The 25,209-nt window shown below is 34.6% G+C and overlaps 1 protein-coding gene across 10 annotated transcripts in view; it reads left to right on the top strand.

Moving 5' to 3' along the window:
* The window catches only part of asph (aspartate beta-hydroxylase), a 141,400-nt gene that overhangs the window by 18,227 nt on the left and 97,964 nt on the right, over positions 1-25,209 (top strand). For 7 of the 10 annotated variants that reach the window (XM_062980340.1, XM_062980330.1, XM_062980331.1 and 4 more), the window contains exons 2-4: positions 14,334-14,483; positions 14,794-14,838; positions 17,397-17,465. In XM_062980340.1, coding sequence (XP_062836410.1) covers positions 14,334-14,483; positions 14,794-14,838; positions 17,397-17,465 — 264 coding nt within the window. Of the gene's footprint in view, positions 1-4,705; positions 4,910-14,333; positions 14,484-14,793; positions 14,839-17,396; positions 17,466-25,209 lie in introns of those variants that run through there. The other 3 variants (XM_062980332.1, XM_062980337.1, XM_062980335.1) reach the window with 3 other exon arrangements.

Below are 25,209 nucleotides of genomic sequence, written 5' to 3' on the forward strand. Positions count from 1 at the left end.
TTAGAACTGGATTATATGAGGCCCCTTCTACACAGCTGTATAAAATGCACACTGAAGTGAATTATCTGGCAGTGTGGACTCAAGATAATCCAGTTCAAAGGTTTAGAACCAACAAAATTCAATACAGTTTTTTTTTTCTGTGACCCTTATTGTCTTCTGCACTTAATGATGCAATTAAATAGAGTTTGTTGTATTCATTCATGAAGGTGATTTATTGTCTCTTGATGTATGCTGAGCTCTTTTCACAGACTATTAGAGATTTACATTTTGCAAAGTTTGTGCATTGCACAGGGCTTTCTGAGTTTTATTATGTTCTTAATAAGCTTACTTTTAGTGGCCTGTTTGAAATTCTCCACTGTCTACTGGAATGGTTTATCGATTGGTTGCCTCTATTTTTGACCTATAATTATGATTTGAATTTGGCTATTTAATAAACAAATGCTAAAGCTGCCTGTGGAGAGAATTGTTGAAGACCTAGTGCACCCAAATTTACAGAAAGATGGGTGAACTGTGGCTCATAAATTGTTTACCCGTATGTTGGATTATAGTGTATATATTGCTCTTCTTATCTTTAACATATAGATAACATGTTCCTAAATGATGGGACACTTTTCCCTTAATGTCAGTTTAAATCTAATCCCAACTTTTGAATATTTGGGATATGAATCTTATTACAAAAATAACGTATATGTAAGGTGTAATCTTAAGTCCCCTAGAAAAGCTTTGGGGGGGGCGGGGGCAGAATGGGAAAATAGGATTTCCAGAACATCTTATGGAAATCCCTTGGAAAGGAACAGAAAAGTGGGGGAGGGAGAAACAGGACTTTTTATGTGACAAAAAAGTTTATGGTGTCAACTGTAATACAATTAATTAACTAACCATTCTTGCGCCAACATGATTTATCTAACTAGATTTCTGATAGATTTCTGATGTTAATTCCATACTTTAAGGAATGGGCTATTTTCAGAACATTAGAAGTTTTTAGGATAAATGGTTCTCTGCTTTCCTCTTTCTTATTCTCTTTGTTAGGTTCAGTAGAAGGGGGTAGCTTCAACAAATAACAATAAAAGATTGGAAGAATCATATCAGATATCTCTCTTAGTAAATAGCCCAATCTGATCACTTTGTCATGGGGATAGAAACTGAAAAAAATCGAAACTTTTGAAAATATATCACAAGAAGAGCTAGCAAACATTAAGGAAGGATTGATTATTATTATTATTATTAATTTCTATCCCACTTTTCTCTTGTAGGTGGGATTCAAAGCGGCGTACAACATATAAAATTTATACAAATACATCTGACCGCAGTGCATAGTCAGATTGAAACATCATATCCTAATATAAAAACCCAATTAACATTTCAAACATTTTTTTAAAAAAACTTGCAGCAAGCACCATTTACAGATCTCCATAATTTTCAGCCACTGAAGTTATTTGTCAGGTCTTCTACAATCACACAGTCATTTCCAACTCTTCGTGACCTTATGGACCAGTCCACGCCAGAGCTTCCTGTCGGCTGTTGCCGCCCCCAGTTCCTTCAAGTTCATGCCAGTCACTTTAAGGATACCGTCCATCCATCTCGCCCTTAGTCGGCCTCTTCTTTTTTCCTTCAATTTTCCCCAGCATCATGATCTTTTCCAAGCTTTCCTGTCTTCTCATGATGTGGCCAAAATACTTAATCTTTGCCTTTAGTATCCATCCCTCCAGTGAGCAGCCGGGCATTATTTCCTGGAGGATGGACTGGTTGGATCTTCTTGCTGTCCAAGGCACTCTCAGGATTTTCCTCCAGCACCAAAGTTCAAAAGCATCTATCTTCCTTCGTTCAGCCTTCCTTGTGGTCCAGCTCTCGCATCCATAGGTTACTATGGGGAAAACCATTGCTTTGACTATGTGGACCTTTGTTGCCAGTGTGATGTGTCTGCTTTTCACTATTTTATCGAGGTTGGCCATTGCTCTCTTCCCAAGAAGTAAACGTCTTCTGATTTCCTGGTTGCAGTCTGCATCTGCAGTGATCTTCACACCTAGAAATATAAAGTCTCTCACTACCTTCACGTTTTCTCCCTCTATTTGTCAGTTATCAATCAGTTTGGTTGCAATAATCTTGGTTTTCTTGATGTTTAACTGCAGCCCAGCTTTTGCACTTTCTTCTTTCACCTTGGTGATAAGGCTCCTCAGCTCCTCCTCACTTTCAGCCATCAGGGTGGTATCATCTGCATACCTAAGGTTGTTAATGTTTCTTCCAGCAATTTTAACTTCGGCCATGGAATCATCAAGCCCCACATGTCGCATGATGTGTTCTGCGTACAAGTTGAATAGGTAGGGTGGAAGTATACAACCCTGCCATACTCCTTTCCCAATCTTGAACCAGTCTGTTGTTCCGTGGTCTGTTCTTACTGTGGCTACTTGGTCTTTATATAGATTTCTCAGGAGACAGACAAGGTGACTTGGTATCCCCATACCACCAAGAACATGCCACAGTTTATTATCCACAGTTGAAGGCTTTAGAATAGTCAATAAAGCAGAAATAGAAGTTTTTCTGAAACTCCCTGGCTTCCTCCATTATCCAGCGGATATTGGCAATTTGGTCTCTCACTCCTCTGCCTTTTCTAAACCCAGTTTGGACATCTGGCAACTCTCGCTCCATGTATTGCTGGAGTCTGCCTTGCAGGATCTTGAGCATTACCTTACTGGCATGGGAAATAAGTGCCACTGTACGGAAGTTTGAGCATTCTTTAGTGTTTCCCTTTTTGGGTATGGGGATATAAATTGATTTTTTCCAATCTGATGGCCATTCTTGTGTTTTCCATATTTGCTGGCATATGGCATGCATCACCTTGACATCACCTTGATTTTTGGGAGCTAAAGTTCAAAATACTCGAAGGGCCACAGGTTGTGCAAACCTGGTGTAAAAGGGAAAAAAAGTGTTTTTAATGGCCTTGATAAAACTCAATGGAAATGTTGTGGTAGAATGTCAGATGAGTTATTGTAAGGAAGCATTGAAGAAGCAGTTCTGTGCGGAGGCATGAGGTTCCTCCCATTTCCTCAACCTTGATACCTGGCACTTCATTGACCAATACTCAAGTGCCAAGATAAAATAAATTTAAAAGTTTACATACGTTTTCAAAGATAGATTGTTTATTGTATTTCAGTCAGAATAGATAAGTGTTGAAAATCATTATCAGTGTGTTTTTGTGTATTTTGTTTAATCGGGTGACCTTTTGTTCTTTATCTAGGATTATTTGGTTACATTTCTGGTGGTAATTCAGTTGTAAATATGTGACAGTTTTAAAGAGTTCACAATTTCCCCCCACCACTGTAGTTGCTGCAAGCATGGCCGAATAAAAGGTTCTCAGAAGGTAGTTAGCCTTATGTTCCTGAGAAGAGAATTCTGTAGCCTAGGAGTGGCTACCAAGAAGGCCTTATCTGCAAATCATGCTTCTTGATTGAGGAGGCAGAGATGATGCAGACATTCCTTGATACAGAAAAATGCTCAGAGATACACAAAACATTAGTGATTATGAATTCTACACCTTTGATTTGCTGATGAATTTTTGTACCTAGCCACTTGTTGCTGCTCTTAAGAGTGAATGTGCTTTTTAGTATAAATTAACACATTACTTTTTTTATTAACCATTACTAAAGAGGAAAGAAGAGGTGAGTGGTGTGGAGTTGTAGCAAATCACAGTTGATTTAATTGTAAGATGAGGTCAAATTATTTAGGACTGGTTTCCCCAAACTGGTAGTTTTTGGATCAACGGGACTTCTGCCATTCCCAGGCAACAATTGTATTGTGTGCTTTGTGATCCATTTGAAGAAAAATCAATTAGGATGGAAAAAACAACTGTTAAACGACCAAAAAGCACTTTGGAAGTACAAAGAGCAAAAGGAGTAAATGATGACAGTTTCTGTGCTGTTGTCCCATGTGAATTCTGGAAATTTCAAATAATAAATTAATCAGCCATAATCTATCTAATCATACAGTTTCCGTTATCAGCGTTAGTGACAATTAATTAATTCCCTGAGCTTAATGTTAAATGTTACCAAATTATCTTTGAAACTTGAAAGTTCCAATCTCTTGTGACCGATACTTCTAGATGTTAGTTTTCAATGACAGCTTTATAAATAGCGAGTAAGAAGGATAATACAATATCTTGACATTTTATGGAGTGAAAAAATTATGTTTGTTTTTATTTTGAACCTTTATAAAAAGCTGCTGGAGTTTTAACTAATTGTGAGCTTTGGTTTGCATTGCAACCACTAAAAGTATTTTAATATCTTCAAAATTACTTGTTAACATCATACTATACTTGTAAATTGCATTGTGTTGACTGCTGACCAGTTTATACGGAAGTAACATATGCATGACTCTAAAAAGCCATGCGATAGCTGCTTGTCAGCATCATGTAAATGTACTTGGCGGTTGCTCAAATTGCATAGACAAGCTTTGTATTCTGACTTTTGTTTGAATTTGTACAGAAGGTCTAATGCTCTTAGACTTTAGTCACTGAGGCATGCTTTCCTGCAATCATTTTTTTAATCTGTTCTGTTTTGCTTCTCTGGTATGTTGCTATTTAGAGATTAAATCAGATGGAAAGGACCAACTACCCAGGATGCATTGTTAGAAGGAGGGGGCAAATTTGATTGTCGTCAGCACTGGGTTTCCATATGGGTACTTAAAAGCATTTGGCTTGCAGATGATTGCTCTAAAAATAGCTTTTGAGCAGAGTTTGTGACAGGGTCCGATTTCGGGTTTTAGCTGAGTTAGCTGTAAGAAACTTTCTTTGCTGTTGCTGCAAGGCATACACGAGGGTGATTTTTTGCTGATTCTGTCTTGGATTCTGTGGTTTTATACTCTGATCTACTTTGTACATGGATAAAAGACACTGACGCCATGGCTGAAGATTCAGGTATAGTTCTGCCAGTTTGAAAAATCAATCTGTTTATAGGCAACAGAACCACAAATATATTGTGTTATATGAATTCAGTCTGAGAACTAAATAGAAGCATTAATTGTTAAAAACCTTAAAACTTGGGATTTTTTTATTTCTAATGTTGTGTGGCCTTACAATCTTAAAACTTGGGATTTATTTTTGTTTCTAGTGTTGTGTAGCCCTGTGAAATAAATTAATCTTATATTTGATGTTGAGATTCTGAAAGTGGATTGCATTTTTCCCTTTATAGTGAATATATATTCACTTTATAAGAAATGTGACATAAGAACATTATAAAGGTTTAGAAACTCCATAAAACAATGCCGAGTAGTAGTTTAAAGTAATATTTATAGGGGTTTTAAGGTATATGATAGCACTTTAAGGTACATGATAGCATTTTATACTCATGGTAGGTGAAAGTAAGGCTTACCAGATTTGGAAACTGACCTACTTTTGCGTTGCTGGCTCTGCTTGTCTGCAGGGTTTCTGTTATGATCTAGTTCTCTGTCATGTGTTTAAATCAATAAAATCATACCTTAGTATATAATTTTGTTTCCTAGTTGATTTTCTAATAAGTAAATGTGAAATCATAAACCCAAAACACAAAAAAGATAACATTTCAATTACCTTAGATGGGAGAAAAGTTGCATAACAAAAATTGCTCTTCTAGTAAGCGATTGCATTTTTCTTGATTAAATTGCCTGTGCATAGCAGGAGTAGCTTCAAAAATCTAAAAATAAATGCATCATAAGATTATAGTATTTTTATGGAATTCAGCTTTCAGTTTTAGCTAAATCACAGTGGAAACTATTTCTTATTATTTCACATGTTATTTTCACTCTGTAGGATCACTTGCTGAGCACTTTATGCATTTTTGTCTGAGTGGCTTAAATATCCATGAGCTTGTTGGATCTTGCAGTATGCAAGATTATATATTCTTCATTTAAAGACACATTAGTATAAGATAGCAACTGCATTAGCAAATATTCTGTACTTCTCCTGATGAATAATGAAGGCTATATTAAATGTTGCATTAATTAATAAGAGTTGTAGATTTCTGGTGCTCTTTAGATTAAATAGCAGATAGTAATCAGTGAGGAAAGTAAAAAGAATTGGGACTCATGAAATTAAATATATATCTGTATATAAATCTGATTTGAAAATGAATACAGTATGTTGTCTCCAGTATCAAACAGAATAGTGCTACAGTAGAGTCTCACTTATCCAACACTCGCTTATCCAACGTTCTGGATTATCCAATGCATTTTTGTAGTCAATGTTTTCAATATATCGTGATATTTTGGTGCTAAATTCATAAATACAGTAATTACTACATAGCATTACTGCGTATTGAACTACTTTTTCTGCCAAATTTGTTGTCTAACATGATGTTTTGGTGCTTCATTTGTAAAATCATAACCTAATTTGATGTTTAATAGGTTTTTCCTTAATGCCTCATTATCCAACATATTCGCTTATCCAACATTCTGCTGGCCCGTTTATGTTGGATAAGTGAGACTCTACTGTATTTTGTAACCAAGTTCATGGTTATATTCTCAGTAATTTAACATTTAAATTGAACCTGCTTTTGATTGTCCTGGGTATTTGATTTTATTTCTCTGTTAGATTTTAAATGGTGGTTTCCTTCATCCTCATATCTAAAAGTATACACCAAAGTATTTAGACATGGAGCCACATCTGGTGATCTTGAATCATTTCACTTTATTGTGTGATTGCTTTAAAGCCAAATTAAAACAAAGGGGTTTGGCTTAGAGGTGCCAGTGCATTACTTGCTATGCAAAACTGTTCATTGACTTTGAACCATAGGTTGTTTAGCTATAGTGTTGAAAAATAAGCAATTTCCATGACTGTACCCTGCATATTTCTTAGTATTTTAAAGCAATTATTAGTTTTCTATTTGTAGTAATTCCTCTTCAATATCTGTGCCCCCCATATTTAGACTGCACTCCTTATACATATTTATTCAGACACAAATCCTACTGAGCAAATGCGGTTTACTTTTAAATAAGTGTGTAACATTACATTCTTTATCCTTTTTGTTGCATTTAATCTGATTTTCAACAAAAATAGAGATTGATGGCACATAGAAGTAATCAAGCTATATAGAAGGTTTTATTGAAACTGAGCAAGAGAATACTATAATAGCTCAATAATTCAGCCTCAGTTTTAGAAACATAATTGCTAGCTTTAAGCAGGTATCTATTAAAGACTTTTGCACTCATAGTCCATAAATTTCTTAGTGGTTTCTGGTTTGTAGATTAAACTCTGTGATAATCCTTATGGTATTTAAGTTGGATAGTGTGAGAAATCCATTCAAAATCATCATGTAATTTTAAAAATATGTGAATTGCTCAAGACATAATCTTAATTTAGTGTTGGACTTAATTGACCATAACTACATAATGACTGATGAACACTGTGTCATTAAAGATTTCTTTGTTAATAAGTTTACTAAGTGTGATCTACTTGAATTTTAAATGAATGTTGCTTTTTTTGTATTTCGGTCATAGAAATCTATCTCAAAACATTTAAAATAATAATGGCTAGCAGTCACCTGTCTTTATTATCCCTGAAAATGTATATAAGTTACGGTTGAATCAGTAACTGTAAAACAGTAATCAATTATTTAGTCTATTTGAAAGGCTATGGTTGGAATGCTAGAAATTAAAATGCAGTGATAATGAATTAGTAACTTTACAGGAGGCCTTAAAATCAGATATTAAAGATATTAAACCTTACCCTGACCTAGGATGACATGACTGCTTCATTACAGATTGAATTAAAATAAACAAAATGTATTGATCTACAGAATTTCAAATTTATATTTCACTAGAATTATATGCAAGCCTTGCAAATATTGATTTGTTACCAGTAAATGTTTGATTTTTATACCTGTTTTCTATACATATATACCTGGGACTGTTTATCTTAGAGACCTGTACTGATTTGTGATGCAGCAGACGCTTGCAGCATGTGCCATCTTGTACCTATAACTTAAGGAATGGATATTGGAAGGCTGCAAGGGATCGGAATGGAACATTGATTCAAGCTGTGAATAACAAAATGGAAACCAAATTTACTCTAATATATTTGTTTTATTTGTTTAAAAACCAGGAGAAACATATACAAAAATTAGATAGATAGTTATACCCACGAATTTTCCCAATACAGTGAAAGTGGGGGAACATAATGGTAAAGAAAAGTGGGAAAAATAAAGGATAAAAGAGAGAATGAATAAAAAAAAAAACAAAAAACAAAAAACAAAAAAAACAAAAAAAAACAAAAAAAACATACATACACACACTTTTGTCGACTTCCGACCTTTTCCATAGAAGTTAGGAGTTAAGCTCCAAGTGTTTTTAAAGAAATATGTCTTTCCTTTCTTTGATGTGAAATTACCTCCCTACTACCAAGATTGATTTTTTTTTTCTTTTTCCTTTCAATATATATATATATATCTATATATATATATTATTTGGGATTCGACTTTCCTTTTTTTTTTCTCTTATTTTAAAAATTCTTTTAAAAGGGTCCAATCTGCTGATTTTTTTGGTATGCTTTGATTTCTTTTAAGGCATTGTGTTAGTTTGTCCATATTCCTAATGTCTAATATTTTTAATTTCCAATCCTCCATCCGGGGAACTTCTTTCAATTTCCAATTTCTTGCGTATATTATTCTGGCAGCTGTCACCAAGTAATTGAATAATATGTCTTTACTTATGTCCATTTCAAAATCAGGCATTCCTAGAAGAAAGTATTCTGGTTTCATTTGAAATTTCAAACCTATTATTTCTTGAATTTTTCCGTGAATTTTTGTCCAAAATTCTTTTGCATTTTTACATGTCCACCACATATGGAAGAAAGTCCCCTCCTGAGTTTGACATTTCCAGCATTTGTCTTGCAGATTTTTATAGCATCTGGCCAGTTTTTGTGGTGTGATGTACCATCGGTACATCATTTTGTACCAGTTCTCTCTTAAATCATATGCATAAGTATATTTCAGTCTCTTATTCCAATTTCTTTCCCAGTCTTCCATTTTTATCGGGTGGCCTATGTTTGATGCCCATTTGATCATACAATCTTTTACCATTTCGGTTTCTGTTGACCATTCCAGAAGTACCTTATATGTTCTTGCTATTTCTTTCTTCTCAAGTTGAATTATCTTGTCCCATACAGTTTCTTTTTCCATAAAGCCTATTTTTTTATCTTTATTGAAGTATTCTGCAAGTTGTCTGTATTGGAACCAAGATACATTCTTGAATGTTTTGTTTATTTCTTCTTGGTTTTTTAAACTATAGATGCCATTTACTTTTTGTAGGACGTCTTTATAGGTTGGCCACGTTTCCCAAGCTGACTCTCTTCTGTGTAATGCTTCTAGCGGTGAGAGCCAAAGTGGTGTTTTCTGGTAAAGTCTATTTTTATACTTTTCCCATGTTTTGATGAGGGCAGACCTTATGAAGTGGTTGCCAAAGTTCTTTTCAATTTTTTTCCTGTCGTACCATAGGTACGAATGCCAGCCCCCTCTGAGGTCGAAGCCTTCTAGAGTCAAAATCTTTGTCTTTTTTAAATTTGACCAGTCTTTGATCCATAACATTGTGGAGGCTTCATAATATAGTTTTAGATCTGGAAGGCCGAATCCACCTCTTTTCTTGTCGTCTGTTAGATTGACAAATTTTATCCTTGGTTTTTTGCCTTGCCAAATGAATTTGGCAAGGTCTTTGTTCCAATTCTTAAATGTTTGCGTGCTTCTTAGTATCGGAATTGTTTGAAAAAGGAATAACATTTTAGGGAGAATGTTCATTTTGATGGTTGCTATTCTGCCCATTAGCGATAAATTCAAGTGTTTCCAATTTTCCATATCCTTTTTTACTTCTTTCCATTTGGTTTCGTAATTATTCTTCAACAGTTGGGCATTCTTTGGTGTAATAGTTATCCCTAGATACTTTAACTTGTTAGTGACCTGTATTCCTGTTAATTCCTTTATCTTGTCTTGTCCATCTTTGGAGAGGTTCTTAGTCAAGATCATAGTCTTGTTTTTATTTATCTTCAGTCCTGCTACCTTCCCATATTCTTCTATCTTTGTCATCCATCTCAAAATGTTGTCCAGGGGGTTTTCTATAATGCAAATTAAGTCGTCTGCAAAAGCTCGGACTTTATATACTTCTTTTCTAATTTTTGTTCCTGTCAGGGTTTTATCTTCTCTTATATTGTTCAGTAATGTCTCTAAACATAATATGAAAAGTAGGGGGGACAGGGGGCATCCCTGCCTTGTACCTTTATTTATCTTGAAACTTCTTGTGTCCGTCCCGTTTATTGTTATGTTGGCCTCTTGGTGGTCGTATATCGACATTATAGCATTTGTGAAGTGATGACCCATGTCCAACTCCTTAATCATGAGCAGTAAAAAGTCCCAGTTCACATTATCGAAGGCCTTTTCGGCGTCTAAGGCCATCAGGGCACATTCTTTTTGATTGTTCTTTTCGTAATATTCTATAATATCAATTACTATTCTGACATTGTCCTTTAGGTGTCTTTGGGGCAAAAAGCCTGTCTGATCTTCCTTAATCCAATCTTTCAAAAAACCTTTTAGACGGTCTGCCAGTATGTTTGCAAATAGTTTATAATCTATATTTAGCAGCGAAATTGGTCTATAATTTCTTACATCTGTTAGGTCCGAATTGTCTTTGGGGATCATAATAATATTTGCTTTCTTCCAGGAGTCAGGGATTTTCTGTTCTGTCAGGGCTTGATTCATCAATCTCTTTAAATGAGGTGTAAGCTCATCTTCAAATACCTTATAGTAGATTGCTGTGAAGCCATCTGGGCCAGGTGCTTTGGTTGGGTCTGCTTTTTTGATGGCATTTCTGATTTCCTGTTCTGATATCTCTTTATTCAGCTCCTCTCTGGATCGGTCTGGTATTTTAGATAGTCTTTGTAAGTTTAGAAATTGTTGAATGTCTTCTCTCTTAATCTGATCTCTGGAGTAGAGTTTCTTATAAAAATTTTTAAACTCCTTGCTGATGTCTTCATCGGTTGTATATGTCTTATTTCCTGAGATTAGTTTGGTGATATGATGGTTTTGTCGCTTCTTCTTAATCTTCCTTGCAAGCCATTTGCCTGGTTTATTGGCGTTTTCGAAGTGATATTGTTTGATGTATTTTAATTCCCTCGCCATTTGTTCTGTTTCTAAAAAGGTTCTTTTTTTCTGTAGTTTTTCTAATTCGGTTCTGCCTTTTCCATCTTTGGGGTTCCTTTTCAGTATGTCTTCAATCTTGTTGATTTCATCCATAATTTTCTTCATTTCTGAATATCTTTTTTTGTTCTTGATTGCATTTTGTTGGATAAGGTGGCCCCTCATTACCGCTTTGCCCGCATCCCATATCATCTGGATTGAGGTTTGGGGTGTCTCATTCATTACAAAATATTCTTTTAGAATTTTCCTATTCTTGCTTATGTCTTCTTCGTCTTTTAATAAGTTGTCGTTGAGACGCCACTTCCTCTGTCTGGGGTTCGAATATAAAATTGTTTCTATGGGGCAATGGTCTGAATGTGTCCTTGGCAAAATTTTAATTCTTGCAATTTTTGTCGTCAACTTGTTTGTAGTGAAAACCATATCAATCCTGGACCAGCTCTGGTGGTTGTCCGAGAAGAAGGTATAATCTTTTTCTGTCCAGTGATGTAGTCTCCAGGAATCTTGTAGGTTAAATTCTTTGAAGAAATTCATACATAAGACTGGGAGTTTACCAGTGCTTTTGTCCCTGTATTTTTTAGAGTCATTTTTCTTATCCACTTTGGCGTCCATTACTCCGTTGAAATCTCCCATTATCATCAAATCATCAAATTGTTCATTTGAAATTAATTCTTTTAATTCATTAACAAATTTGGTTTTGGGTCCGTTGGGAGCATAAATATTACAAATCAGTATTTTTTGGTTATCCACTGTAATTGTGATTCCAATTATTCTTCCGTCTCTGTCTTTAAAAGCCAATTGTGCTGGTATTCTTGTGTTCACATAAATGACTACTCCTCTTTTCTTTTCTGAAGTGCAAGCGTAGAATTCCTTTCCAATGTTGTTCTGCACCAGGTGGGCCACATGTTTCTGAGCAACGTGCGTTTCCTGGAGGGCTACTATGTCATAGTTATTCTTTCTTATGAAGTTGAAAATCCTTTTCCTTTTGTTGGGAGAGTTAAGTCCGTTCACGTTGTTTGAGAAGCATCTAATTTCCTTCTTCATCGTCAGCTTCTTTCAGAACGTCCAGCTTCGTCTTTGCCATATCCATGCGTAGGTCTTCTTTTTCCGGTGATTCTGTCCTAGGTCTTTTTTTCTCTTTCAATCCTTTAGGTTCGGATGGTTCAGCCATTTCTTTTTTCAATTTTTCGTAAAAAACTTTTGCTTTTTCCTCGGTTGTCAGCCAGTACTTCTCATCTTTATAAGTTACCATTACCCCTTCTGTTCGCTCCCATCTGAATCTAATTTGATGCTTCTTTAGTTCCTCCGTCAGGAACATATATTTCCGTCTCTTCATAAGTGTTGACATAGGAGATTCCTTTAGGATGACTACTTTTTTTCCTTTGAAGAATACCGGAGTCGAGTTGTTTTTTCTCAAAATATCATCTCTGTATCTTCTTCTTCCAAATTGTACAATGACATCTCTGGCCACTTTGTTTCTTTTTGAATAATTGGTCGTTATTCTATAAGCTCTGTCAATGTTTTCGTCTGCCTCTTCTTCTGTTATTTGAAGTATCTCAGCCGTTAGTTTAGCTATTATCTGCCTTAAGTTTTCTCTGGCTTCTTCCTGGATGTTTCTGAATCTTAACTGAAATTCTAGTTCTCTTTGTTCTAACAATTCTTGTTTGGTTTCCAATTTTGAATTTTTGGCTTCTAAGGTGTCCATCCTTGTTTGAATCTTTCCTTGGAGTTTCTCGGTTTTAATTTTATCCCTTTTGATTTCCTGAAGTTCTTGTTTAAGGGTGTCCATTTCCTTCTTCATCTCGCCAATTTCATTGGTAATTTCATTTTTGGTTGTAGTGAGTTGGTCCGCGAGTTCTTTCCTTAGTGTTTGCATCTGTTCATCTGATGATTTTTGATAGGTATCCTGTTTTTCGGAGATTTTCTGAATTTCTCTCATTAAATCTCTGAGAGTGACTTCCTCCGGGAGGGAGTTTCTTCTTGTCATATTTATCGTGCCCGAAATAGAAGGCATTGTTCTTTTTTCTTCTTGCTTGTTCTTATATGCAGCCATCCTCCTGTTGGGTGCTTCTTATGAAAAATCAATATGCACAAAGTACTTGGTTTTTTTTTTTTGTTTTTTTTTATTAACAAAATTTAATGTTTTAATTTGATTTTTGAATGGTTCTAAATTTATTACACTCTCAGTGTAAAAAAGAGAGGGAAAAAACAAAACAAACAAACAAAAAACAAAAACAAAAACAATAACAAAAAAAACAAAAAAAACAAAAAACAACTGAACCGAGAAAGAGACCGGAAAAATACCAGGGTAATACTTTAAATTGATGTGTTATCAGTAGCCCTATTTGATCTATATATGGTGCCTATATATAAATATATACAACACTATATCTGTTAAAAATTAATTTAAGTTCATAAGAGAGAAGGAAAGAGAAAAAAAGAAAAAGAAAAAAAAAATAGGTGCGAATATTGAAGGATGGGGAAAAGTGAGAGAAGAGGAGAGGAAGAAATAGACAGAAAAGAGAAGAAAGAGAGAGAGAAAAAACCAAAAGAAGAGAGAGTGAAAAAATTAAATAAAAAGAAAAAAAAAAAAAGAAAGAATGTATCTAGAGACCCAACTTTTTATTAATACTTTATCTTGTTATGAGTTCCTTGAGTCGATTTTTCCCCTTGAAGCCTCTTCCCCTTTGCACTTATGTTCTCAGTCTTTTCAACCAAAGCCTATGTTTTGGCGTCTTTCACCTCCGTCTCTCTACTCCAGTCTCCCTCTCTCGTCGTCTTCTTTGGCACCTCTTTCGGTTCTCTCTGGAGACCCCCTTGAAATCCTGTCCCCGTTCTCTCCCTTCCTGAGTGACTCTCTTATTGCTTCTGCTTCTCTGGATGGGATTCCCCTTCTTCACCCTCTCTCCAAATGTCCCTTCCGCCCTTCCTACAGTTGGGTCCAACCTCCTCTCCGTTCTGTTACTTCCGCCCTTCCTTGCTTTGTTATTGAATGGAAACCAAATTTAAATGGCTTGTATTTTTTTCTTTGACTATATTCAGTTATTTTTATTGAAACAATTAAACTTTAGCCATAGGTTAAAATTTGAAAACATGAAACTTTGCTCCTCTGTCTTAATTTTGTTCAATAAATTTACTATTTGCAAAGTTCATAGCTTCCAGTAGTAATTCAGTTTCTTTATCTTACAGAGGCAAAACACGGAGGAAACAAGAATGGCAAGAGGGAAGGCATTTCTGGAAGTTCTTTTTTTACATGGTTTATGGTAATTGCACTGCTGGGAGTGTGGACTTCAGTCGCAGTGGTTTGGTTCGAGCTTGTTGATTATGAGGAAGTTCTAGGTAAGGTTTCTAACAGTCACACTATGTAAAATCAAATAAATATGTCTAAAACAAAATAAATGTCAAATGTAGTGTTTCCAAATACCTTACTGGTTTCTAGTTGCTTATTCATATTTATTGTCAATTCTAGTAATAGCTATCAAGTCTGCAGGTTAAGGGACAGGCACACGTTTCAGTTATTTGTAACCGTAATAACCAGAAAAGCAATTAGGATGAAGATAAGTTCGTAGGTAAAGGGGATCTGTTTGACTAATCTGTATGGGTTCTAATGATGTCAATAATGGTTTCTGTATTTTTACCATGCATGCAGCCAAAGCAAAGGACTTCCGTTATAACTTGTCAGAGGTACTCCAAGGTAGGATTATAGAGAAATAAACTATACTTCTACTTCCTTAGCTTAAAGTATAAAATTATATTTAAAAAGGAATACCATCTTTTCTTTCTTCCCTAAGTTTGAGAAGCTGTTTTTATTACTAGCTGACTGTTGACACTCTAATGGAGTTAACCTTTAAGCTGAAATTCTGTCATAGCCATTTATTTTTCATTTTTTCTGCCTTATATTTCAGTTTCAGGTTTCTTTATTCATTAAAAGGTTATATTCTGCTCTCTGTCCAAAGATCTCAAGATTTTATACTGAAACAGTATAAGCAGTAAAGCTGATTTTAAAAGACTAAGATGATATTAAATAATTTAACATTTTTTTTTAAAAAAGACTAAAAGTGACTAAGACTAAATTTGTTTCAGATAGTTTACTCCCTTATGGTCATTTACAGTTTATGCTAATCTCCTACATTTTGTTTGAATTTGGGAGTAATGAAAAGGTGGCTGAAAAGATCTGGACAGCAGGAGCTCTGTATTTCTCCTTTCTTTTTCGGGGAATTCATGTGTTTTCGGTTGCTTCCTTCACATAGCTTTGGATCTTGAGAGCTTTTTTAGGTAATAGCTGGCATGTACATTGTTCTTTGCTTTCTTCTATTTAAGGCTGTTATGGGTTGTTTTGCTTTGGCTGTTTTGATTCTGGAGACCTAAATTTGACAGAAATGGCCTAACTTTATAGATTTTATGCTATGGTGTTTGTAGAAATCTGGGGAATATGGTAGACAAAAGGAAATGTACAATTTCTGGTATTCCAATGCCACTCTGGATATGTTGTTGGGAAATGAAAGTCAGAACCTCTAGCTAGATCAGTGACAAACTTCTAATCCACAGTCTTGTAAAATAGATGTAAGAAGGGGAGGTGGCTCTTGACAAAATCTGAGTATATATGTCCTGTGTGACTTCTCATTTACAGGAAAAATGTCTTAAATAAGATGTCCTCAAAACTTTTTAAGCAAAGGGCTGGTTCACGGTCCTTCAGAGCGTTGGATTATAGTTTTTTTTTTTGGGGGGGGGGGGAGAACTATGAACAAATTTCTATGAAACTGCACATATCTTAATTGTAGTGCAAAAGAACACAAAAGAACAATACAGTATTTAAAATGGAGAACAGTTTTAATTAGCATAAACTTACTAGTATTTCAGTGGGAAGTGTGGGCCTGCTTTTGGCTGATGAGATAGTCAAGTTAATTAGGATTGTTGTTATTGTGTGCCATCATGTCATTTCAGACTAAGAACGACCCTAATTAAAGTTTAAGGCAGTGGGCGGGTACATGACATTGAAGGGCCCGTAGACCTTAGTCTTGGGATCCCTGTCTTAAATGTTGCCACTAAAATAATGTTAATAACTTTTCTTTTGAGAAAATTATAACCATATTTCCATTATAAATTATTAAAGATATATTCACTCAGTGCATATGTATGTGGGTTCAGACACTGACTAATTCAAGTAATTTAGACATTGTGCCAAAAATAAAAAATCCATAATTTAGTACTGAGAGCTTAATTTGTTTCCAAGCTGTCTAGCAAACAATAGTTTAGAGCTACGTATGTTTGTATGCTCAACAGTCTTTGTAGGTAATATAGAGAGCCCCCTTTCCTGGTTTATTTACTGTAACTTGGGAAGATTAATTCAATATTTTTACCAATATTTTACAATATTTTCAATTTTGTTGCCTTGGGCTAAAGCAAAATTGTTTTGAAATTTTAGAGGACTTAAATTAAAGGTAGTTGTCTGATTCAGCTTCTCAGCATGATATAAAGTAGAAAACACAGCTCAGGCAATGTCCCCCAGTGCCATCACCTTTCAACCTATAGTGATCTACAGTTCCTTCTGCTTAGCATGCTTCTTTAAGCTCAGTTCTTCCTGAGCGTTTTTTGATTGATTGGGTTACAGCTCTGTTGGTGTTTTAGGGTGATACTTCACAGTTTCCATAAAGGCAGGAATGTCTTCACATTGCATGTGTCTTCATTTCTTTGGAATGCATCATTCCTGCAATCAGGTGTTTGTCTTGCTGCATCTATAATGTCATATCTTTTGGCATTAGATATGTAATTCTGTTAATGAAAAACTGCTATGAAATTATTAGCATTAAAGAAATACTACCTGTTTGCTTTTGGGTGCAGTTCTGTTCCTGTTAAAGATGATCATAACTACAGTTGATGTAAATGTACAAGACTACAGCTGTTGCTATTTGGATTAGATAAGTATTTTGGATGCAAAATGATAATTTTTAAATACCACAAGCAAGCATTTAAAAGATTTAAGAGTTATATCACAATACGAGCATTTAAGAAGATTTATGTATTTGGGCATGAAAAAATCTATTATCTTAAAAAAAGTAGTTGGCTTACATTAGTATTTGAAATGGAACCTTTTCTAAAATGTTGAAGGAATTATGACTTTGGGCTAAAGAAGATTGTCCAAATAAAGCAATCATCTTAAAATGCTCATATTGTGATACAACTCTTAAATCCTTTCAATTAGCAGATTAATTTTGAGGCATGTTGTTGAATTAATTATCTCCTCTACTCTAGGAAAACTTGGAATTTATGATGCGGATGGAGATGGAGATTTTGATGTGGAAGATGCTAAGGTTTTGCTAGGCAAGTACACATGTCTAAACTCTGTCCTAAAATGCATCACTATGTTACAACATTCAAACAGAAAATTGTAATACAGTAGAGTCTCACTTATCCAACACTCGCTTATCCAACGTTCTGGATTATCCAACGCATTTTTGTGGTCAATGTTTTCAATACATCGTGATATTTTGGTGCTAAATTTGTAAATACAGTAATTACTACATAGCATTACTGCTTATTGAACTACTTTTTCTGTCAAATTTGTTGTATAACATGTTTTGGTGCTTAATTTGTAAAATCATAACCTATTTTGATGTTTAATAGGCTTTTTCTTAATCTCTCCTTATTATCCAACATATTCGCTTATCCAACGTTCTGCCGGCCCGTTTATGTTGGATAAGTGAGACTCTACTGTACCTGCTTGCATTTACAGTAACATGATTTTAGTGAAATTATGTAGTGTTGGAGAATGTATTGTGGCAGAAGACTCAACTGGTTACAGTAGAGTCTTACTTATCCAACATTTGCTTATCCAATGTTCTGGATTATCCAACGCAGTCTGCCTTTTAGTAGTCAATGTTAAGTTGCATAAAAAGCTTTTAGTTTTAGCTTTTGTCCAGTCAAGTTTGCTCAATCTAGTCAAAGCTTTTATTGTCCCATTTGTGTTACAATACCATAATTATTTATTGTGTCAGGAGTTTGCAAAGATAGCCCCAATTATTTATTTTAATGGGATAGATGAATTTTGATTGCTACCAGAACACATTATAAAGCAAGGTTGGTTTATATGTACAGTAGAGTCTCGCTTATCCAACATTCGCTTATCCAGCATTCTGTATTATCCAACACAGTTTGCCTTTTAGTAGTCAATGTTTTTGTAGTCAATTTTTTCTTGGTGCTAAATTCGTAAATATAGTAATTACTACTTAATAATTACTGTGTATTGAACTGCTTTTTCTGTTTATTTGTTGTAAAACATGATGTTTTGGTGCTTAATTTGTAAAATCATGATGTAATTAGATGTTTAATAGGCTTTTCCTTAATCCCTCCTATTATCCAACATATTTGCTTATCCAACGTTCTGCCGGCCCGTTTATGTTGGATAAGTGAGACTCTACTGTATATATTATCATTCTAAATTCCTGTTCTCATCTACAGTATTTATTATTTTAAAGCAATATTGAGTCCTGGTTCTGGGAGAACATGGGAATATATGTGAACTAATAATAGCAACAATATATTTACAAATAAATAATTGTTATAACTAGTTGATTGCTGTATTTTGTGATGTTTTTCCTTTCCGGTTTTTAATTACTTTAATTATATTGTTTATCTGTTATGTTTTTAATTATGTAACTTTGAATTCCTTGTGTATGCTGGGCTAGGTCCCCATGTAAGTCGCCCCAAGTCCTTCATGAGAGATGGTGGTGGGTTATAAGAATTAAGTTGTTGTTGGTATTATTATTATTATTATTATTATTATTATTATTATTATTATTATTATTATTATTGCTAGGCTACTTTTCAGTGTATTTGTACAAAGCAAATTGGAAAAGTACTGGTTAAAAATTCTAAATCAGTTCAAGGAATATTCTCTCAAGTAGGTAGAATTAACTCTCCCTGCTTAAGTTAGTGGGATTCAAAACAATTCAACAAATATCAGTTCCTTCTCCTTTTTAGCTAGATTCTAAAAAAAGTGCGAGGAACCGTGAGGGGATAAAGGAAAAGACAGTTACATTATCTGTTACATCTTTGTTGTAATGCTTGGAATATGGCAATTCCAAACTCCTATAATTTAAGATGATTTGACCCACATTTTGAAATATTGAAGGATCAACTGTATACTGCTAAATTTTCCTCTTTTGAGTGTAATATCCTGTATCTGCCTTGAGCATACTAGTAAGGTTATTTATTGTGTGTGTAATTAGTAGTAGGTGTAGGCCAACCTTAATGGAAAATATCTTAAAGGAAATTGTTTTAATGGAGCTTCTCACACTGAAACCTTGTCTTTTGGTGTTCTTCCACCCACTAACACATAATCCATTAGTAAAAGTGTTTGTAGAAGAGTGCAGGAATGGGTTTAGAATGGTTCCTTTTGGAGAATGTTAGATAGCTCTTTGAAAATTCATAACTTATACGTTTTTTGTTTTGCTATTGTGGATGTGTCCTTCTTAGTTCAGCCTTCCCTTTCATAGTAAACTGGCTGGTGAGTATGAATACTTCAGTCAACTGCTGATTGTGCACAGTGTTGCTTCTCAGATATTTTTAGTTGGGTTGTTAACGCTAGAGGAATAGAGGGGCTGAATGATATGCACTAATTTAGTCAAGTTGCATAAGGCATTGGCAAGTGCAACAGGACCCTTAAAATCAGGTTCAAAATTATTGGGTAGCATTGCAATTGAAGTATTGGTTTTCATTACTGGTTTTAAAGGGGAATTGTGTTAAGTAAACAGTATGAAGTATCTGTGAAACTTACCTTCAGAAATGTTTTAAAATTCTATCTGAGGTGTACAGTGTTCCCTCACTTATCACTGAGGTTAGGTTCCAGGAACACCCGCAATAAGTGAAAATCCGCAAAGTAGGGACGCTATATTTATTTTAATATTTAAACATTATTGTAGTAGTTATACACTATTTTAAGTTTTTATCAACCAGTGTTGTGTGTTGATAAATCGACTCCTCCTTCTGTTGCCGATTAGGCTCCTTTTCTCTCCCTTTGGCTTCTCCTTTCTCTCTTCCTTAGGCTGTAAATTGTAATTTTTTTATGATTTATAATAGTCTTTTAGAGTTTATTGAAAAACCATGAAACAGCGAATCCGCGAAAAGTGAACTGCGAAGTAAGTAGTGAGGGAACACTGTACTTATGTAGCATGTGTATTGCATACAAAAAAGCAAGGCAAATTGGAGAAATGTTGGCTAGGATTGAAGGAAGATTGTTGTAAAAGATTAGAGGAACTACTGTGAAATGTGAAGACACTATTCAGTAAACTGGGGAACAAATACAATTCCAAGGTATAATTAAAGAACAGTGGAAGGAAGCAAAGCAAAAGTTCATTGGTTCAGATTTGAAAATGTTTCCAAAAGGTGGGAGTTTTTGAAAATCGGTCTACAGATTGAAATACAGAGTAGAAAGGTGAATTAATGAGTTCACATTTTATGTGGACAGCCAGATTTTGAAGATTAAGAAGATTAGTAATAGCACAGTTAGAATAATGTGTGTATGGAACTGGAAGATAATAGTCTGGAAATGACTGGAATGTTCTGATTAGGTAAACAAATCTGTGACATATTATTACTATGTCATATTACATGCTGTTTATAGGTACTATAGTATGTATATTAATGATGAAGTTGATGCTGATGTAATAGTAGCCCATATCTTGCATAGAGATTATTAGTGCATTTGGCAAGTTTAATTAGACTTTGTGGTGTTATCCTTGATAAAGATCTCCCAGTGTTAACAGCACATCTCATTTGATCATGTACAACTTTCAAGAAAGATTTAGTAGGTTGCTTTTATGTGCCATATCTAGAGTACCTTCACTTCCATCATTTATAGTCCAGTTAACACAAAAACTAGCAGGTTTAGATGTATCTGAATTTTGGTGTATGGGTGTGAACAGTTCTTTTTGTTTCAACACTGTATACCACATACACTTTTATATAAATGCAAACAATAGTGATTATAATAGCTTCAGAGTGTTTTCTCAGTAGCTGAACTGTTGAGTAATTGTATATGTTTCCTCATATAAATACATTTATGTATTTATTTGTCTATACTATATGTAATAGACCGATGGTCTAAGCATTAAATAAACTATTTATCATATAAATAGATCCATGCATTTTGCCCAGTAGAATAAGTGAAATTGAGAATGGGCTTAATCTGTCTGTCCGTGTATGTAAGTGTACCCTGTTTCCCCGAAAATAAGACAGGGTCTTATATTAATTTTTGCTCCCAAAGATGCACTAGGTCTTATTTTCAGGGGATGTCTTATTTTTCCATGAAGAAGAGCTCACATTTATTGTTGAACAACAAAATGAACATTTATTATATACTGTAAAGTAGTTGTCATCACAAACCAGCATAACCAGACAAACTGTGAATCCTATCAAGAATTTCTTGTTACTACCATTATTTACATGTGCAACAATCTATGGTACCTCTTGCAGTTTAGGTTTCACAAGGTTTCCACGCTGATTTCTCTCTATTCTAGTTTCAATGTAGTCATGAATGATGAATAATATAATATACTATAATAATAATATGATAATATAATAATAATATAATGATATACAATATATTAATTAGATAATACAATAATAGGATATAATAATAATAGAATATGATAATAATATGGTATTAATAGGATAATATAATAATGGGATATAATAACAGAATAGCATAATAATATAATAATAATAGGATAATATAATAGAATAATAGAATGGAATAGAATGATATAAAATATATTAATAGGATAATATAAAATGGAATATAATAATAATAAAAGAATATGCTAATAATGATAAAATAATAATATGATAATATAATTGAATAATAGTATAGAATATAATGATATAAAATATATTAATAGGATAATATAAAATGGAATATAATAATAATAGAATAATAATATAATAATATGATAATATAATAGAATAATAATATAATAATAATATAATGATATAATAATAATAGAAAAATATAATATAATGATATAAAATATATTAATAGGATAATATAATAATGGGATATAATAATAGTAACAGAATATGTTGATAATAATATGGCAATAGAATAATAGTATAAAATAATGTTTCAGGGCATAGGATAGGAATAAGGATGAGAGGAGAATCCCAATGCGTCCTGTACCTTTAAGAAACTGAAAGAGCAGGACGAGTGGAAAGCCCTCTTCCTTCCCTCCCTCCTTCCCTTGCCCTGGCTCCAGGAGCCAATCAGAAGCCTTGGGGGCGAAGCGAGCATGGCCAAGAAGCATGGCCTTGTCTCCGGAGGAAGAAACGGCAGCGCAGCAGCAGCCACGGAGGCTGGGGGACAGGCAAGGCAAGGCCAGCAAGCACTTTCTCTCCCTCCCTCCCTCCCTCCCTCCAGTGTGTATGAGGAGTGCTGCTTTAGCCCTGCAGCCATGCTTCTCAATGGAACTCTGCTGCAGCCTTAGTTGCTAGGTCTTACTTTCAGGGGAGGCCTTATATTTGGCAATCCCCCCAAACCCCTGCTATGTCTTATTCTTTGGGGAGGTCTTATTTTCGGGGAAACACGGTATTACAAGGGAAGGAGATAGGGAGCAAGAAAAAGAATGGGAGACATAGGCAGACATGGGTTGGTATTGAAGAGAAAGCAGAACATACGTTTAGAAAGGTATATCCTATGTGGGGAGCTGGTAGAAAGTTTGAGTTTTACTTGTAAACCTCTGGGAATAGCTTCTAGTTCTCTCACAAGAGCGACTACTCGTTTAATTTAGCTTACTTCCTTCTGCAACCAAAAAATGTAATCTTAAAGGCATGTGAAGAAATCAGAATTCTTTTCAATGTGACAAGATTTATGAGGTTGATCTTGTTACGAGTGTAAGGGTGGGCAGACTTCAGCTGTATTCAGGCTCTGTTTCATGGATAGAGCCTGAATACAGCTGAAGTCTGCCCACCCTTACACTCGTTTTCTGTATTAGAAAGTTGAAATTATGAAATATAAAGAGCAATGTCCTGTCTTTTTTTCTAGAATGTGAATGTTTTATTTATTTCCTGCTGGTGATATGCACTCTTATCCCTCTTTTTCAGCCCTTCCCATAATAGTATATATTACCTGAATAAACAGTATGTTTGAATTCATTGTTACTAATTTTAATAAAGTTATAGTGGATTGTGATATTATGGAGGTTAATATATAATCATTACAGAAGTTAATCTTTATTCTGTTCTTTATGAGAGTACTGCAGAAACATTTTAGTCACTAGCAACTTGCCACAGTATCATTTTATCAAGTTTGCATATTGTTGAAGGATTAGTATTAAGTATGCTTTTTTTGCTTTTAAAATGATATGCATACTTTTTCATAGTGTCATACCTGATACTGTAACTTAATTTGACTGTTAGGGGAAAGTAATTAACCTTAATATCATGAAATAATGATTATTGTCAGTCTTCCACACTTGTGAATTATTTTGCAGATTTGGTTTTTCACAGATTTATTTAATATGCTTTCTCTAGGAATCTCTAGGCTCTCCAGTTTGACTCTATGGCCAACAGGCTAACTAGAGGACCTTGAATCACACTGGATGACTTAGAGATTCCTAGAGAGACGTTCTCACAGGTAAAAAATTGTGGTTTCTTAAATTCATGGTTTCCTCACATTTGTGGAGATTTTGCATCCCCAACCCTTTTGAAAATGGAGGGTCTGCTGTAATTGAATTAAGAATTACTGTATATTATCTACATTACAGCTCTCTTCCTAGCATTAAAAATAGTATATTATATCCAGTTGGGATTGCTGTATTCATAGAAGGGTACTATCTATTGAGTAGGGGAAGATCCTTTTCCAATTTAGCCCTTCAGCACCTCACTCCCAGATTGTCCCCATATTTTGAGAATTCCTTGGAACAGATCCAGTATTTCAGGGATGTTGCAGGAAGAAATCACTCAACCATTGCAAGAGGAAATGCCTTTAGTCAATACAATTCTTATGATCAACAGAATGGCCACAGTTGGATACAAATCTAGTAGTCTGAAATACTTTTTAGTATATGGAGTGAGATTAAAATGTATACCTTCAAAATGATTTACTTCCATGCAATTTCACTGCAGGAATTGTCTTACAGTGTGCAAACAATGTTGAATTAAAAAACTTCCATAGCTACTCTGTTCTCTACCAAAACCTCCCCAGCTGTTAATTGATATTTAATATGCTTAAAGAACTGTTATTAAAATGCAGTTCATTACATCTTAACCCTTAGCAGTGATAAATTTGCTCCCAAGTTTCATTTATGTATGCGACACACTATCTGGTTAAAATCTGGTTCTTCTGAGCTGTTTTTAACAGTTTGTTATATACAGTTTTGTCAAATTTAAATGTTAAATTCCAGGACTGTAAACCACCATGGGGAGAATTTGCCTCTAGAATTGATATCGAAATATTTAAAATCTATATAAATAAACATGTAATGTCTGTTTGTGGGGACCTCATATCTCCCAAACTACTTCCCCAATTGCTACGAAATTTGGACACAATGTAGCATTAGAACTGGCAAGTGTTTTAAGGTATTCATATGCCTACTATCACAAACTTGTCACACATGAGACAGGTAAAACCATGCCTCTTAGCAATGCCATAGCAGACAGCTCTTTCCCTTAGCAACAGTGCTAGCAACGGCCAAACAGTCTCCTCCCTTTAGCAACTGGCATGGGTGGGGCTGCAAGGGACACCTAGGCCTGCCTCCTCGCCACTCAGTTCAACTTGGCAAGTTACACGAAGCCGAGGCTCTGTGGCCTAGCCACGGAAAGCAGGGATTCTGAGAGTGAAAATCCTTATCATGGGCCCCAGCGAGGTGAGCGAGAGATAACACTACTTATTATATTATTATAATTGTATTACATTATTATTATATATTATTATGCTTATTATATTATAGTATCATATTATACCTGTATTATAGTATAATTAAATAAAATAATTATATAAATATATCTGTGGAAGGTCCAGGGTGGGAAAAAGAACTCTTTTCTGCTTGAGGCAAGTGTGAATGTTGCAATT

The sequence above is a fragment of the Anolis carolinensis genome, chromosome 4 (assembly GCF_035594765.1).
Source record: "Anolis carolinensis isolate JA03-04 chromosome 4, rAnoCar3.1.pri, whole genome shotgun sequence".
In the NCBI taxonomy this organism is placed as follows: domain Eukaryota; kingdom Metazoa; phylum Chordata; class Lepidosauria; order Squamata; family Dactyloidae; genus Anolis; species Anolis carolinensis.